Source organism: Myotis davidii, unplaced genomic scaffold (genome assembly GCF_000327345.1).
Source record: "Myotis davidii unplaced genomic scaffold, ASM32734v1 scaffold238, whole genome shotgun sequence".
In the NCBI taxonomy this organism is placed as follows: domain Eukaryota; kingdom Metazoa; phylum Chordata; class Mammalia; order Chiroptera; family Vespertilionidae; genus Myotis; species Myotis davidii.
In genome coordinates, this window is record NW_006293779.1 from 6,396,917 (window position 1) to 6,411,030 (window position 14,114).

General features: G+C 55.0%; 1 protein-coding gene across 1 annotated transcript in view; it reads left to right on the plus strand.

Moving 5' to 3' along the window:
- Window positions 1-14,114, plus strand: part of LOC102756688 (DNA (cytosine-5)-methyltransferase 3A) — a 70,789-nt gene that overhangs the window by 30,325 nt on the left and 26,350 nt on the right. The window contains exons 3-5 of the mRNA XM_006767592.1: window positions 4,319-4,589; window positions 10,867-10,910; window positions 11,294-11,440. Of these exons, the coding sequence (XP_006767655.1) occupies window positions 4,319-4,589; window positions 10,867-10,910; window positions 11,294-11,440 (462 nt within the window). The remainder of the gene's footprint in view (window positions 1-4,318; window positions 4,590-10,866; window positions 10,911-11,293; window positions 11,441-14,114) is intronic.

A 14,114-nucleotide genomic window follows, 5' to 3' on the forward strand; every position in this document is an offset into this window, starting at 1 on the left:
TTTAATGGGTACAAAGTTTCTGTTTGGGATGATGAGAAGTTCTGAAGAGCAGTGAATGGTGGTGATGGTTGTTCAACAGTGTGAATGTACTTCAGTGCCACTGAATTAATTGTACGCTTGAGAGCGGTTAAAATGGCAAATTTTAGGTTATGTATACTTTATCACGGTATTTTCTTAAAGATTTTTCTAACTTTACTTCTTTTTTAATCCTCACCCGAGGACATGTTGAGAGAGGGAGAGGGAGAGGGAGAGGGAGAGAGAGAGAGAGAGAGAGACATCAACATCGATGTGAGAGAGTTACACTGATGGGTTGCTATCTGTACGCTCATCGACTGAGGATCCAACCCACAACCCAGGTATGTGCCGAGACCAGGAATTGAACCGGCAACCTTTCGGTGCACGAAGCTCAACCCACTGAGCCGCTCCGACTGGGCCCAAGTTGTTTTTTAAATGGTCCTTAGGAAAAAGGCAGCCTCTGGTCAGTGCCCCTGCCTTCAGCCCAGGGCTTTTCAGCAACAGCGCGTTTTGACATTGACATTTTGGGCTGAATGAATAATTCTTTGTTGTGGGCGCCATCCTGGATCTCACAGAGTGTTTAGCAGCACGCCTGGCCCCTGCGCACAGGAAGCCAGCCGTCTGCCCCACCCCAGTGTGACCACCACAAGTGTCTGACACATTGCCAAATGCCCACTGGGGCAAAATCGCCCCCACCCCACCCCCCATTAAGAACCACTGCCTTCAGCAAGTTGGAATAAGCTGCTCAAGGAGGAGCTCAAAGGGTGGGTGGTAGGCAACAGAGAAGCAGGAGGCAGTTGTCCCAAATTCTGAGGGCCCCCAGGAGGTGGCGGCAGGGTTTGAAGATCCAGAGTGAGGCGTAATGGGCATGGGCATGGGCATGGGCATGGGCAGGTGCACGTGGGCGACAAGATCAAGCTTGTCTCAAACCTGTTGCCCCCACCCACCCAAGAGAGAAGTGAGTGTGCTCATTGCTGTCATGCCCCTCCCCCTCCCCAGCCCCATTGGTGAGAAGCAAAGGAAGAGGACATTGTCACCTACAGCTGCAGGTGGTTGGTGCCTTCTAAAAGGGCCAGCGGCCTCTGCTGCTCCTTCCTCCTCTCCCCGTGGGAAAAACGAATGTCTCAGGGTGTGCTGTGTCTCCTCTCAAGGCAACTACAGAAATAAAAGCAAACAAAAACAGAGTTTTTAACAGTCAGATCCGACATGCAGCGAAGTGGAGACCCCGTAAGTGTATGAGCGAGCTGCTCTCGCTCTGCACCCGGCCTTCAGCCGCAAGGACGCACTTGTGAATCCTGCCCGGTGCCCCACTCCATGCTGAGTCTAACCAGGCAAAGGTCCTGCCTCCAAGAGGCACAAGCTGATGGCAACGACAGGGGAGAGGCGAGGAGAGCAGAGGAGGCAGCTGAGAGGAAGGCGTGGAGGTGGGGGCAGGAGCGTGCGGCCTGGCTGGGATCGCCGCTCTCAGTGGCTTCCAGGTGTGGATTATTCTTCTCGCCTGAGATGCCCCTTTTGGGGAGCACCCAGCTCCTCCCCAGAGATCTGAAGGATGGCTTCAGCCCCTTTGCCTGTGGCCTCCTTCCCCCTTTTGGTGATCTGCCCAGTGACCCCGGGCCCCAAAGAGAGGGCAGTGAGGGGCTCAGGGTGGGTTCTCAGTGCGTAAGGGGGCTCAAGGGGTCCACAGCAGGAGTCAGTAGCTCCCCCTAATCCCAGAGCTTTGGGGATGCAGGCTCACCCAGGACCAGAGAGGATGGGCATGAAGAATGGCCCGGTGGGGAAGAGGGGAGGGGAGCTGCTAACCCTGGGGCTGGAGCTGTGCAGAGGATCCCTCTTCCTTCTCATCCGCCTGCCTCTGAGGGGATGGGGCGTCTGCACTGCTTCAGACAGGGTCCTGTGGTGCTGCCTGGGAGGGGAGCTTACGGGAAGGGGGGGGTGAGCCTGGCTGGGTGAGGTCTCGGAACAGGTGCTCCTGACAGTCTGTGCTAAAGAGCCGGCAGTCAACAGGAAGAGTCCCAGGTGGGAAGAAGCCATGCGGTTCCCAGGCAGGAAGTGAATGACAGCAGAGTTGTCTTGAGCAGCTTTTGGGGCCAGGGGCCTACCCCAACTCGAGGTGTCTGTGGGGCAGCAAGTGGCTTGAGGAAAGGAGAACACGGCCATGGTGAGAAATTGGCTGTGACCCCACACAGTGGCCCGCGGGAATCCCCCCCCCCCGGGGGGTCCCCGCTTGCAGCTCTCTGGTGCCTGGCACAGCCAGACCTGGGGTGGCTGTGGGGGCCCAGGCGTGCCCCACTCTCCAGGCTGCCTGGGCCGCTGACTTCTTCACACAAGAGAAAGCCTTGAGGGTGAGAGGACTCCCACCAGGGAGGGGCCTTCTGGGCTGGGGAGGCCTGTTGGTTTGCGCAGGGAGGTGGGGAAAATCCATCCGAGTCCTGGAGAGCGTGTGTGGGACGCAGCTGAGGAGAGAGATGGCCTCTTGCTCCACTTGCATTCCCGCGTCTGACCTCCTGGCTCTGCCGGCTTTGGCCTCAGTGCCCAAACCTAGCGGTGGAATTCTCGCTTCCGCTTCCGCTGGAGGCCTGCTCTTCCTCTTGCTGCAGCTCCCGCCCCCGCTCTGAGGACTGCGCACATTTGCAGCTTTCCCTGGGAGGTGCTCTTCCTGGAAGCAGGCCCGCCCGCGGGCTGCCACACAGCCAGGAGAACAGCTTGGCCAGGGGCCTGGAGTTCCCTCCGCTCGCGCGCGTGCTGCTCCATGTGTCTGCAGGCTCGTCCAAGGAGGACCCTGGTTTAGTCCTGTTTTTTATTTTTATTGTTTTTCCCAAGGCCCTAGTCTCTATTTGCCACCCGTGGGGGTTTGTCACCACATAATAGCAGGCTCAGAGTTGAGATCTTAGATCAGTGGTTCTCAACCTTCCTAATGCTGCGACCCTTCCATACAGCTCCTCATGTTGTAGTGACCCCCAATTTCATTGTGACAAATGGAACATAATTAAAGCATAGTGATTCATCACAAAAACAATATGTAGTTATATATGTGTTTTCCCATGGTCTTAGGCGACCCCTGTGAAAGGGTCATTCGACCCCCAGAGGGGTCGCGACCCATAGGTTGAGAACCGCTGCTTTAGAAAGAACAATCCTGGGCCACTGTGTGAGTACATATGTATAAACATGTAACTTACACGTGATGGTAGATACATAGGAAGAAAAGTCTAAGAAAGATACTCGCCAAACTGTTATTGATAGTTTACCTGTAGGTTGTTCTTAGGTGCTTGGGGACAAAGCATTGCATTTCCTCTTGGAGGGGGAAGCTGGGGCCACGCGCTGGGGAGGGTGTGCTGTACAGACTGAGAATTGCTTGGCGGGGCCTCAGCTGTCCTGGGGTCTGAGCACCCGGGAGAACCCGTGGGGGCCAGACCTGAGGGAAAGAATGTGCTGGGCTTTGGAGCTCAGAGGAATGCTTCTTGGGGGGAGGGCGGAGCTTTGACCCTCCTGGCAGCTAGTCTCTGGGTTTAGAGACCCCGGGGAGAGCTGGGAGGCTCTGGCACAGCAGTTGGGTCAGCCCAGGCTGGTCTTCGGAGGAGGGGTCCTGTTTCCAAGTAGGGATGTCCTGAGGCTGCAGAAGGCTCGGGGGAGGGAAGGCTATGTCACCCCAGTGAGTGTACGTGTGGGGTGCAGCTTGGGCTGTGGAACCAGCTGGCAAACCTGGCTGGATTCTTCTCCCGTTTCTTAAGCCGGAGTCCATAGATCCCTTGACTTCAGGAGGTCAAGCCCGTAAACCCCTTGAAACAGAGCAAAATTGTGAATGTATGAGCGTCATGCAAAACTGCATGAACATTTATAATGGTCTCAATTATCCTTGAATAAGTGAGATCATGTGGTATTTTTCCTTTATTGACTGGCTTATTTCACTTAGCATAATGCTCTCCAGTTCCATCCATGCCGTTGCAAATGGTAAGAGTTCCTTCCTTTTTAGAGCAGCGTAGTATTCCATCGTGTAGATGTACCACAGTTTTCTAATCCATTCATCTACTGATGGGCACTTAGGCTGTTTCCAGATCTTAGCCATATAAGCATAACCAATGGACATAAGACACTGGGGGATAGGGGAGGCTAGGGGACTGTCTAGGGCGGGGCGGGGGGGGGAATAGACACATATGTAATACCCTTTGTAATAAAAAATTTTTAAAAAAACTGCATGAACGTTTATGCGAACAAAATTATCTGGACAGACAGAGTTCCCGCCAGAACTTCAGAGTCTCCACCAGAATTCCACTGGTCTGACCCTCTCTGTGCTTCTCGTGACCAGGTGGAGAGCAGTGACACGCCGAAGGACCCTGCGGTGACCTCCAAGTCCCCAGCCATGGCCCAGGACTCAGGCCCCTCAGAGCTGTTACCCAATGGGGACTTGGAGAAGCGGAGTGAGCCCCAGCCGGAGGAGGGGAGCCCTGCTGGAGGACAGAAGGGCGGGGCCCCAGCCGAGGGAGAGGGTGCAGCCGAGACCCCGCCCGAAGCCTCCCGAGCCGTGGAGAATGGCTGCTGCACCCCCAAGGACGGCCGAGGAGCCCCCACAGGAGAGGGTGAGTCCCTGGCTCAAGGGGCCGCCTTTTGGGGGCTCACCTGAAAGTTGGAGATTTGGGGCCCAACAGGTCCCTGAAGGCGGGGGCTGGACATGGTAGCTGAAGGTCTCCTTGCCCAGGTGTGCCCTGAAGGCTACTGGCTGGATCCAGCCTGCACACAGGTTTTCTTTGGCCCATGTAGTATTTTAAACATTTTTTAAAAATTAGTTGCCAGTATTTAAAAATCAAGATATTTCACATAAAAATCTGGAGTTTTGGCTTCTTGTGAGAAAATAAAAAAGCTAGACCTGGCAACAGTGGGTTGCAGAATGCCAACATTTGCTGGACTGGGGTGATGGCTGTCCCCCTTCCTCCCTAGACACCCCCCTACCTCCCAATCAGGCTGTTTGTGCACCCGTTTCCCTCAGCCCCACCTGGCCTGCTTGCTCGCCCATGAGACCTCAGTTTGGGGGATCACTGTGTTTGTAGCCCCCTGGCATGGGTGCCCAAGGGCAGCAGATGCCTATGGGCATTAAAAGCCCAGCGAGCCTTCCCAGCACAGATGTCCTGAGCCCACCAGAGTTTAGATGACTGGACTAAACTGTGGTTGTGACAGGTGGGGGAGGGGCAGGTGGCTGGGGCACTGCCCAGTCCAGGCCTCTTCTTCCTCCGGGGACTTCGTGGTCTAGCCCTGGGGCGCTGGAAAGTTGCCCACTTTTCTCTTTCAGGTGAAGCCAGCGATCTCAGGGCCAACCGAGCTGTAAACATGTCAGTAATGAGCACAACTAGCGTTTGTACAGGGCTTCACAGTTTACAAGGCGCTTTCTCATACATTATCACATTTGATCCTCCCAGAGCCCTGCCAGGTTGCTGTGCATATGTGCATTTTAATTTTAAAAAGTCTTCCTTCCAAGTGTGTATGATGGAATGAGTAAATTGATTAATTGGCATAACTCATTCCGCACGGATCCAAACCTCGCGTTCGTGCCGGGCTGAGAGCATCTCCAGAAGAGACCTCAGCTTTACTTACTAAAGAGTCCTCCGTGCGTTTGTTACTCAGCGGATGTCTGTGATGCTCCCACTCTGCGCAAAGCGTTTTCTGAGGTGCTCCGTGTTCAGTGTTTTACTCCCCCAAACCATCTTCTTCAAGAGGAATTATTATCCCCAATTTAAGGTGGGAAAGATTGAGGCTTACCAAGATGAAGCGACTTGATCAGAAACACCAAACCTGTAAGTGGGAGGTCCAGGCTTTAGTCTGTCCTGGTCTCTGGCTTCAGAGTCCGTGTGCCCATCCACTCTCCCCTCTGTTCTGCAGTGTGGCTGGGAGGCCCGGGCCCTGACCTATCCAGGGCTTCTCGCCTCACCCGAGTGCCTCCTGGGCTGTGTCCTGACACTTGGTGGGCGTGTTTAAGGGGCCCAAGTGGAATAAAACAGAGGAGGAAAGGAAGTAGCCCCCATCCTCCTGTTAAAAAGGCCAGGTGTGCAGGCCAGAACCTGTCCCCCTTTCCCACCACGTGTGCTGGTCCCCGGGGGGCAGATCTTGGCTGACTCCCAGGTTCCTGGGACCCCTCCATCACTGGCACCCAGCTGCTGCCTAGGGCCCACGCAGTCCTTTCTGGCTGCTTTTCACCTTGAGAGTTTGCTTTGGTTTGGGATTTCCCTACCTCCCTTTCTATTTGATTTCAGGAGCTCCTTCCTCAGTCAGTCAACAGGTATTTATTAAACACCCGCTGGTCCGTGCCAGGATCTGGGAAAATCCTCATGAACAAAAACCTGCTTCTTGCCCTTAAGGACCTCACAGTCCTCTGAAGAGACAGACATTCATGAGAAATCCGCACTGAAAGGGTGTGATTAAACACAGATAAGTTCTCCAAGAGGAAATGAACAGGGTTCTATGGGGAACTATAACAGAGGAAGCCAGCCGGCCTGGGCTGTTCCACCTAAAGCTGAGGGGTTCACCAGGTGAGGGGTGTGCAGGGAGGGAGTGAGAACAGGACTAGGGCTCGCAGGTGGGAGCGAGCAGGGCACTTGGGGGCCTGACAGAAACCCACGGGCCAGCGTGGAAAGAGCGAGGGAAAGGGTGTGAGATGAGGAGGGAGCAGGCAGGGCCACCCTTCCGGGGGCTGATATGATGGGCTGTACATTTTGGAAAGACCAGTGTGCCATCTGGATCCTGGAATGGAATGAACAAAGGGGCCAGAGGCAGGATGAGTGCCTAGGAGCTGCTGCAAATGCTGCAGACAGAGAGGGGAGGGGGTGGCTCTCATAAGCGCGGTGGTAGCAGAATTGGATGGAGGTGGACAAGTGCCAGGAACGTGAGGGAAAAGGGGGGAGATGCTCAAGGGCGACTTCTGCAGTGAGATCTTTTCAGAATCTTCGTGCCGAGCATGGTGGGCAAAACGCTCATTCCCTTGATCTCCAGAATCGGCCTCAGAGCACTTCTGTGTGACTGCAGCAGCCCAGGCAGGGGAGGTGCCGGCAGGGTCAGAGCTGGTGGGATCCTTGAAGGCCACTGTGCATTGCCTGATAGGGTGTCTGGTGAGGTGCTACCTAGAGGGGTGGGCAGTGGCCTCCTGGGGGCTTGGCCACATAGAATATGTACTCAGTTGCTGGGTTCTGAGGAGAAAGGAGACTAAGGTCCCAGCAAGGAAGGGACTGGGCTGTGGCCTTCTTTCAGGTCCCCTCATGCCAGGACTCTCTTCAGGGACCCCATCTGCCTCTCCTGGAACCCCTCTCATTAGGTCCCATACAGGAGAAATGGGGGGCTCTCAGGTAGCATCCTATGGCCTGGGCACCCTCCAGTATGCACCGTGGGAGCCCCAGATCCTGAGAGAACAGCCAGGAGAAAGAAGGAGGAACAGGGGAGATGATGCATAATCAGGACATGAGCCACCTGGACACACAGGTGGTGGCCTTAAGAAGGCGCCTGCACTCCCAGTGCTAATGCCGTGATGCTAACAGTAATAAAATAGCGGTGCCAGAGTAGCTTTCTTTGACTCATGTGTTGAGTGTGCCATCTCCTCACCCCTCCAAGTGGTCCACCCATCACCTGGCATCACCTGAGAAGAGAGGGATGCAGACTCGCAGGCCCCACCCTAGACCAGTGGTCGGCAAACTGCGGCTCTCGAGCCACACGTGGCTCTTTGGTCCCTTGAGTGTGGCTCTTCCACAAAATACCGACTTCTGCACATGGGCCACGAAGTTTCAATCGCACTGTACATGCGCGCCCGCACGTGGTATTTTGTGGAAGAGCCACATTCAAGGGGCCAAAGAGCCGCATGTGGCTCGCGAGCCGCAGTTTGCCGACCACTGCCCTAGACCGATTGAATCAGAACCCACGTGTTAAAGAGAGCCTCGTGACTTCAATGCATATTCCAGTTTGAGAAGCCCTGCTCTGGATGTACTCTTTCATCTTTGTGATCCTGCGAGGAAGACTCTTTTATCCCACCATGTTTTTTTTAAATCCTCACCCAAGGATATGTTTGTTTGTTTTATTTATTTGAGAGAGGAAGGGAGAAGGAGAGAGGAAACAACAACAAACATCAATGTGAGAGAGAAGCATTGATCGTATGCACCCCCACTGGACGTGAAGCCACACTCTGGGTGTGTGCCTGGCCGGAATCGAACCCACCACCTTTTGATGCACTGGATGATGCTCCAACCAGCGGAGCCACCCAGCAGGCTATCCCCACTTTCAGATGGGGAGATGGAGGGCTCGGAGGGTTCAGTTACCGACCCAGGATGACGCAGCTAGGAAAGGACCAGCTTCGTCAGCACAGAGCTCCCCTCTCCTGACTGCGTGCTCAGTGTCGGCTGGTGACTGCCCTCTGTGATGGAGATTTGGGTTCATTTGAAAGGGAATTGGGGGTGGCCCCCTGCTGAGTACAGTCCCAGGCCAACAGATTAGTGTTTAGGAGCACCCTGGCCACCACTGCCTCTAGGACCTGAGATGCCCCAGGCCGAGGGTCACGTCCAAGCCTGCCAGGGCCACCCGGGAAGGCACGCGGCCACCTGGCCCAGCCTGTGACCCTGGGTCTGGGCCAGGAGCAGATGGACTCCGAGGGAGTGTTGAGAGAGCGGCTGACCCTCCTTGACCCCAGACAAGTGCAGCATTCTGAGGTAGCCCAGTGTGTTGTTTTGCTTGCTCAAGTGTGTGTGGTATCCCTCAATTGGGCATGCGCAGAGTCCGGCAGGGAGAAAATCCAGGAAGAAGGCAGTTAGAAACTACGTAAGGAAGAGGAATTCTGTCTGGGGAGCATGGGGCCCATGGGGCCGGGGATTATGGGAGGGGAACATCTGGGAAGATGGTGCAGTATAAAGTGAGCTGCCTTCCCAGGCCTGTTTCCCCACCGGCAAAACCTAGGGGCCGGAGGATTAACTCCATCGTCCTTGCAATACTTTTCTTTCAGCGGCTGGCTTCCTTTCATTTGAATGAATAAATGATTTTCCGGAGATCAAACGTCACGGAGGGTCCCGGGTAGGAAACGTTTGAGGTCCTAAGGGTGCATCCGATCCGAGGGTGGGCGCCCCCTTCTGGCGGCGCAAAGCCTCTCCGGGCAAACTGCAGGTTGGAGAGGGCGGAGGACTTCGGGGGGAGGAGGAGGGACTTCAGGGGAGGAGGGCCCTGCTGGCAGGATGGGGAGCCCCGCTCTGGGAGACCGGAGGGAATGTTGGGGAGCGCGCAGTGGTGAGACGAGAGGGCCAGAAGGAGACACGTTAGAAGAGAGAGAAAGCCCGGGTGAGACAAACCTCAAAAAGCCCGTCGCGTACAGAGCGGCCACGGGTCCATGCGCGCACCAGGCACGCCTCCGCCATCGACGGCGGACTTACGCGCTTCCTCCCTCTCGCCCCTCCGCCCTCCGCCGCCAGCTCTGCGAGTGGGGCGTTCCCACGTGTGGTCCTCCGTGTCCACGCCCTGCCTTCCCCCTCCCCCGGGGCTCTGGGTCCGCTGTCACCCAGAACTGCCCCGGCCCGGCGCCGGCCAGGGCAGACGCAGACAGATGTCCCCCGTCCTCTCTGGTGAGAGGGAGGGAAAGCAGCGTCCTCTGGGGGCTGAGGATTCGAGACCTTCAGTGCTGTGGCTGGTTTCCGCTTCAGGAGCTGCAGTAGGGGCTGTTTTTTCCGTTTGGGGCTCTTTGTGTGTCCCCCTCCGCAGCTGCCCTCTCCCCGCCCCCACCACCCAGCTACCACGAGCCAGCCTGGGTGACCTTCCTGCCTTTGGGCCCACGCTCAGTACTCTTGGCTCCAGAGAAAGGCGTTCTGGGCCCAACTAAGAGGAGGGCTGCTCCCCCTGCCCTCCTGTGGGAAGCTCAGGAAGGCATCATTAACCCAACGCCACAGCCAGGGCCCCTACCGGTGGTGCTGGGCCAGGGACCTGGCACCTGGGAGGGGAGGACGAGGGGGGGGAGGGCAGGGATGTTCTGCGTGGGGCCAGGAGCAGGGCAGGGCCAGGATAGGGCTCTGCCCCCAGGGGAGCCTCCCCCAGGAACTGGAGTCAGGATCCAGGTGAGGAATTCCAGGGAACTGCTGCCTTAGGGAAGGGGAACAAAACTAACTTTTATTGAGCACCTGCTATATGCCAAGCCCTGCTCTAGACATTGAATGTCCCCAATAACCTAACGCTTCTAGAAGGGATGTCCACCTTCATTCAGTGAGGACACAGGCCAGGAGCGGTTACAGAGATCTCATCGAGTAAAGGCTGAGCTCAGGGACCTGAGAAGGGGGGAGGGGGGAGTATGGAGCCACATATTAATAACAAAACCCTAACACTGAGAACTGCAGGGAAACCTTAGAAATCATCTCCAGCCTCTTTATATTCCCCAGATGAGGAAACTGAGTCTCATAGAAATGAAGATGCTTCACCACAGTCTTGCTCCAGTGGCCCTGTACCCCACTGCTCCCCTGCCCAGGGCCCCGCGCACAGAGCCAGTTGTTCCATTCCAGGGCCACGGGAGGCTGTGCAGTCTGCCCACTCCTCCCGAAGGGAGCTCTGTTGGCTGGGAGGAGCCGAGTGGGCGTTTCTAGATGGCCCCTTCTGTGTGCCTCGGACAGTCCATGGGCGAGAAGCCGCAGCCCTGCTTCTGTTGTCTGGCCCAGGCCCTGCTCCGCTCCAGCCATGCCCTGAGTCCTCGGGTCCAGTGTGGTGCCAGGCACAGGGTGGGCCGTCAGGTTTGACACAGGAACCACTAAACGGTTGGAGAACTCCTATCCCCATGGCAGGCACCCCAGGCGCAAGGTGGGGCCTCTGAGCCACTCCTGTAACTCTGCCAACCGTCCCTTTGCTCTTCCCTCTTCACAGGCAAAGAACAGAAGGAGACCAACATCGAATCTATGAAAATGGAGGCAAGTGTTTTCCTCACCCCCCCCAGGGACCCTGTGGATCCTGACTCTAGGAGAAGAAAGCCAGCCGTGGCGAGTGTGTGAGGGGAGCCCGAGGTGGCCGTGGCCCCTTCTACACACATCCCTCTGTGAGGAGGAGAGGAAGTGGGTGTGGAGGTTGGAAGTCCCCCAAGGCAGCCACCTAGCCCCCCTCCCCTCCTGGTTTATGCCCATGTGTCCCCCCACCCCAGTCCCTCAGTCCCCTGCCCACCCAGGGCACGGGCAGGGTTGACGTCTCAGGCCAGGAGTCAGAGCTCCTGTGTTCTGTCCGAGGTGAGTGCCTCTGCAGTGGGGCTGTCAGTGCCTGTCTTAATGCCAGTCTGTCCTCTCTTGTCTCTCTGTCCTAGGGCTCCCGGGGCCGGCTCCGGGGTGGCTTGGGCTGGGAGTCCAGCCTCCGCCAGCGGCCCATGCCGCGGCTCACCTTCCAGGCGGGGGACCCCTACTACATCAGCAAGCGCAAGCGGGACGAGTGGCTGGCACGCTGGAAAAGGGAGGTGAGGAGCCTTCTGGTCTGTGCCCCAACTGGTCCCACATTATTGGAAAACCGGAAGTTAGCTTCCGCCACCCCCTGTGGCTGTTGTCAGGCCCTGGATGAGCCTCAGTTTCCCCTTCAGATTAATCTCTGGTACTTTGAGGGGACTGCTTAATCCTTAGGTAGTAACTAGTTCCTTTGTTCTTTCAACAATGTTTATTGAATGCTTATGCTTACCTGGTATCAAGCAGTATAGTAGGCTCTGCATATATAATTCCTGTCCTGGTGGAGTTGACATTCTGATGGGGGAGACCGACAGAAAACAAGTAAACGGGCTGAAACAGAGGATGACTGAGGCCTGCTCTGGGTGGGGTAATCAGGAGAGGCTTCTTGGAGGAAGTGACATTTAAGTTGAGACCTAAAGAAATGGAAGAGCTGGCTCTGTGGGGATCCGGGTGGGAGAGAATGTTCTAGGCCAGTGATTCTCAACCTCCCTAACGCCGCGACCCTTTAATACAGTTCCTCATGGTGTGGTGGCCCCCGATTTCATTGTTACAAATGGAACATAATTAAAGCATAGTGATTAATCACAAAACAATATGTAATTATATATGTGTTTTCCGATGGTCTTAGGTGACCCCTGTGAAAGGGTCGTCCGACCCCCAAAGGGGTTGCGACCCACAGGTTGAGAACCGCTGTTCTAGGCAGATAAACAGCACAGGCAAGGCCCTGACTTGTTTGGCCAAATGAAAGACCAGTTTGCCCAGAGTGAAATGAGTAAGGGAGAGAGTGGGGCCAGCTGAGGCTGAGAGAGAGCCGGGTGTGCAGTCATAAAGCTGGTTGAATCTGAGTACACTGGAGGCCACTGAAGGTCTCTGTGCAGAGAAAGATTTGAAGTGCACTCAGGGCAGCAGGGGAGACGGATGGATCCGGGATGGATGTTGGAGATGGAACAGTAGCGTGTGCTGATGGATGGGAGGCTGCAGGAGTGGAAGGGAAGGACTCAGGACAACCCCCAGGGGTCCTGCCTGAGTGCTGTGACTGTTGTACCTTGTCCTCTGATGGGGAAGACTAGGGAGGAACAGGTTTGGGAATCAAGAGTTCCTGTTGAAATACTGAGGTGCTGGGGCCTGGGCAGAGGGCGGTCTGGGCTGCAGGAACCCCTGCGTTTATGGTCCCCTAGAGAAGGGTGGCGGCTGGGGACAGAGCAGGGGCCTGGGAGGAAGCCAAGGGGAGAGTGTGGGTCTGGGGGCGGGGGGAGGTTTTCCGGGGAGAGTGGCCACGTGCCCTGCGGAAGCTGAATTCCTTGATTCATGCCCATTGGGTCTGACGAACTGGAGGGAGCTGGTGACTTTTCTTTTTTTTTTTCTGGTGACTTTTCTGAGAGAAGCTTCGGTGGGGGTCGTGCAATGGGTGCGAGCCAGCCCTCGGAGGGCAGCAGTGAGCGGAGGGCAGGCGGCGGGGAAGGAGAGCCCGGGGAAGCCCCGTGGGTGCGGCTGCTCTCCCGTGTGTTTGAGGAGCAGAGGAAGGCAGGGAAACGTGAAAGGCTGTGAATTGCCACCACCTCGGGCATTTCACCTTCACTCTCACTGTCTGTACCCCAGGCCTACAGAGGAAGGCGTGATCCTCAGTACATTGGTCCAGGGTTTGCTCTAGACCAGCGGTTCTCAACCTGTGGGTCGCGACCCCTTTGGTGGTCAAATGACCCTTTCACAGGGGTCGTCTAAGACTATCCTGCATATGAGATATTTACATGACGATTCATAACAGTAGCAACATTACAGTTATGAAGCAGCAACAAAAATAATGTTATGGTTGGGTCACAACATGAGGAACTGTATTTAAAGGGCCAGAAGGTTGAGAACCACTGCTCTAGACTCTAGAGAAAGTCAAAACAGGGTGGGGGTTTGGCGACTTGATTGTTTCCAGTTCTTTCAGGATCCAGGAAGGAAGAGATTACTTTCCCCGGAAGAGCCTAGAAAGGGGCAGCCAGTCCAAGTCTCGGAGGAGAGAGGGACTTGCCCTGAGCATTACCTGTGATCTTTGGGATGGAAATTGGGAATTGGGCTGTTCTACCTGTCGGTCAGTTGCCCCACTCCCGACCTGCTGGTGGGCGGGGCTTTGCTTTTTAACCCCTTGTTAGGTATGCCTGGTGCTTTTTCTGCCCTTCCTTAACCTTGGGGCTGGAAGCTAGACTTATGGACTTTTAGACCTAAGAAAGCTTCTAGAAATTCTACAGTCCTCAAACTGTGCTCCCCTGAAGGCCTTCCATTGCAGTAAAAGAGGTCTTTTCTCAACTTGCTGGGAAGGTTAAGATAATAGATACATTTTCTCAATTTTAAGTTTTCTACTAATTTTTTTTGTTTTTGTTTCTACTAAAATTTAATACTAGAAAGACTGAAATTTAGTATATACCTATATTGCCCAAAAGCCGTCAAAATGACTACATTGTGAAAGAATAATGTGTAAAGAAATTTGTTTAAAATTAATTTTTAATAATTTTTATATTATTTACAGTTATATAACAAGTTATTCGACATTTCTTTCATGAATTTAGGGCGCAAAAGAAATAAAATAAACAACTTATTAGAACAAGTATCACTGCATAAAGATTCGAATAACAAGTACTAGTTTACCTTATTGCGCAACTGCAACTTATCAAGTATCAACAGTTTATCATGTACTTGTATGTTATC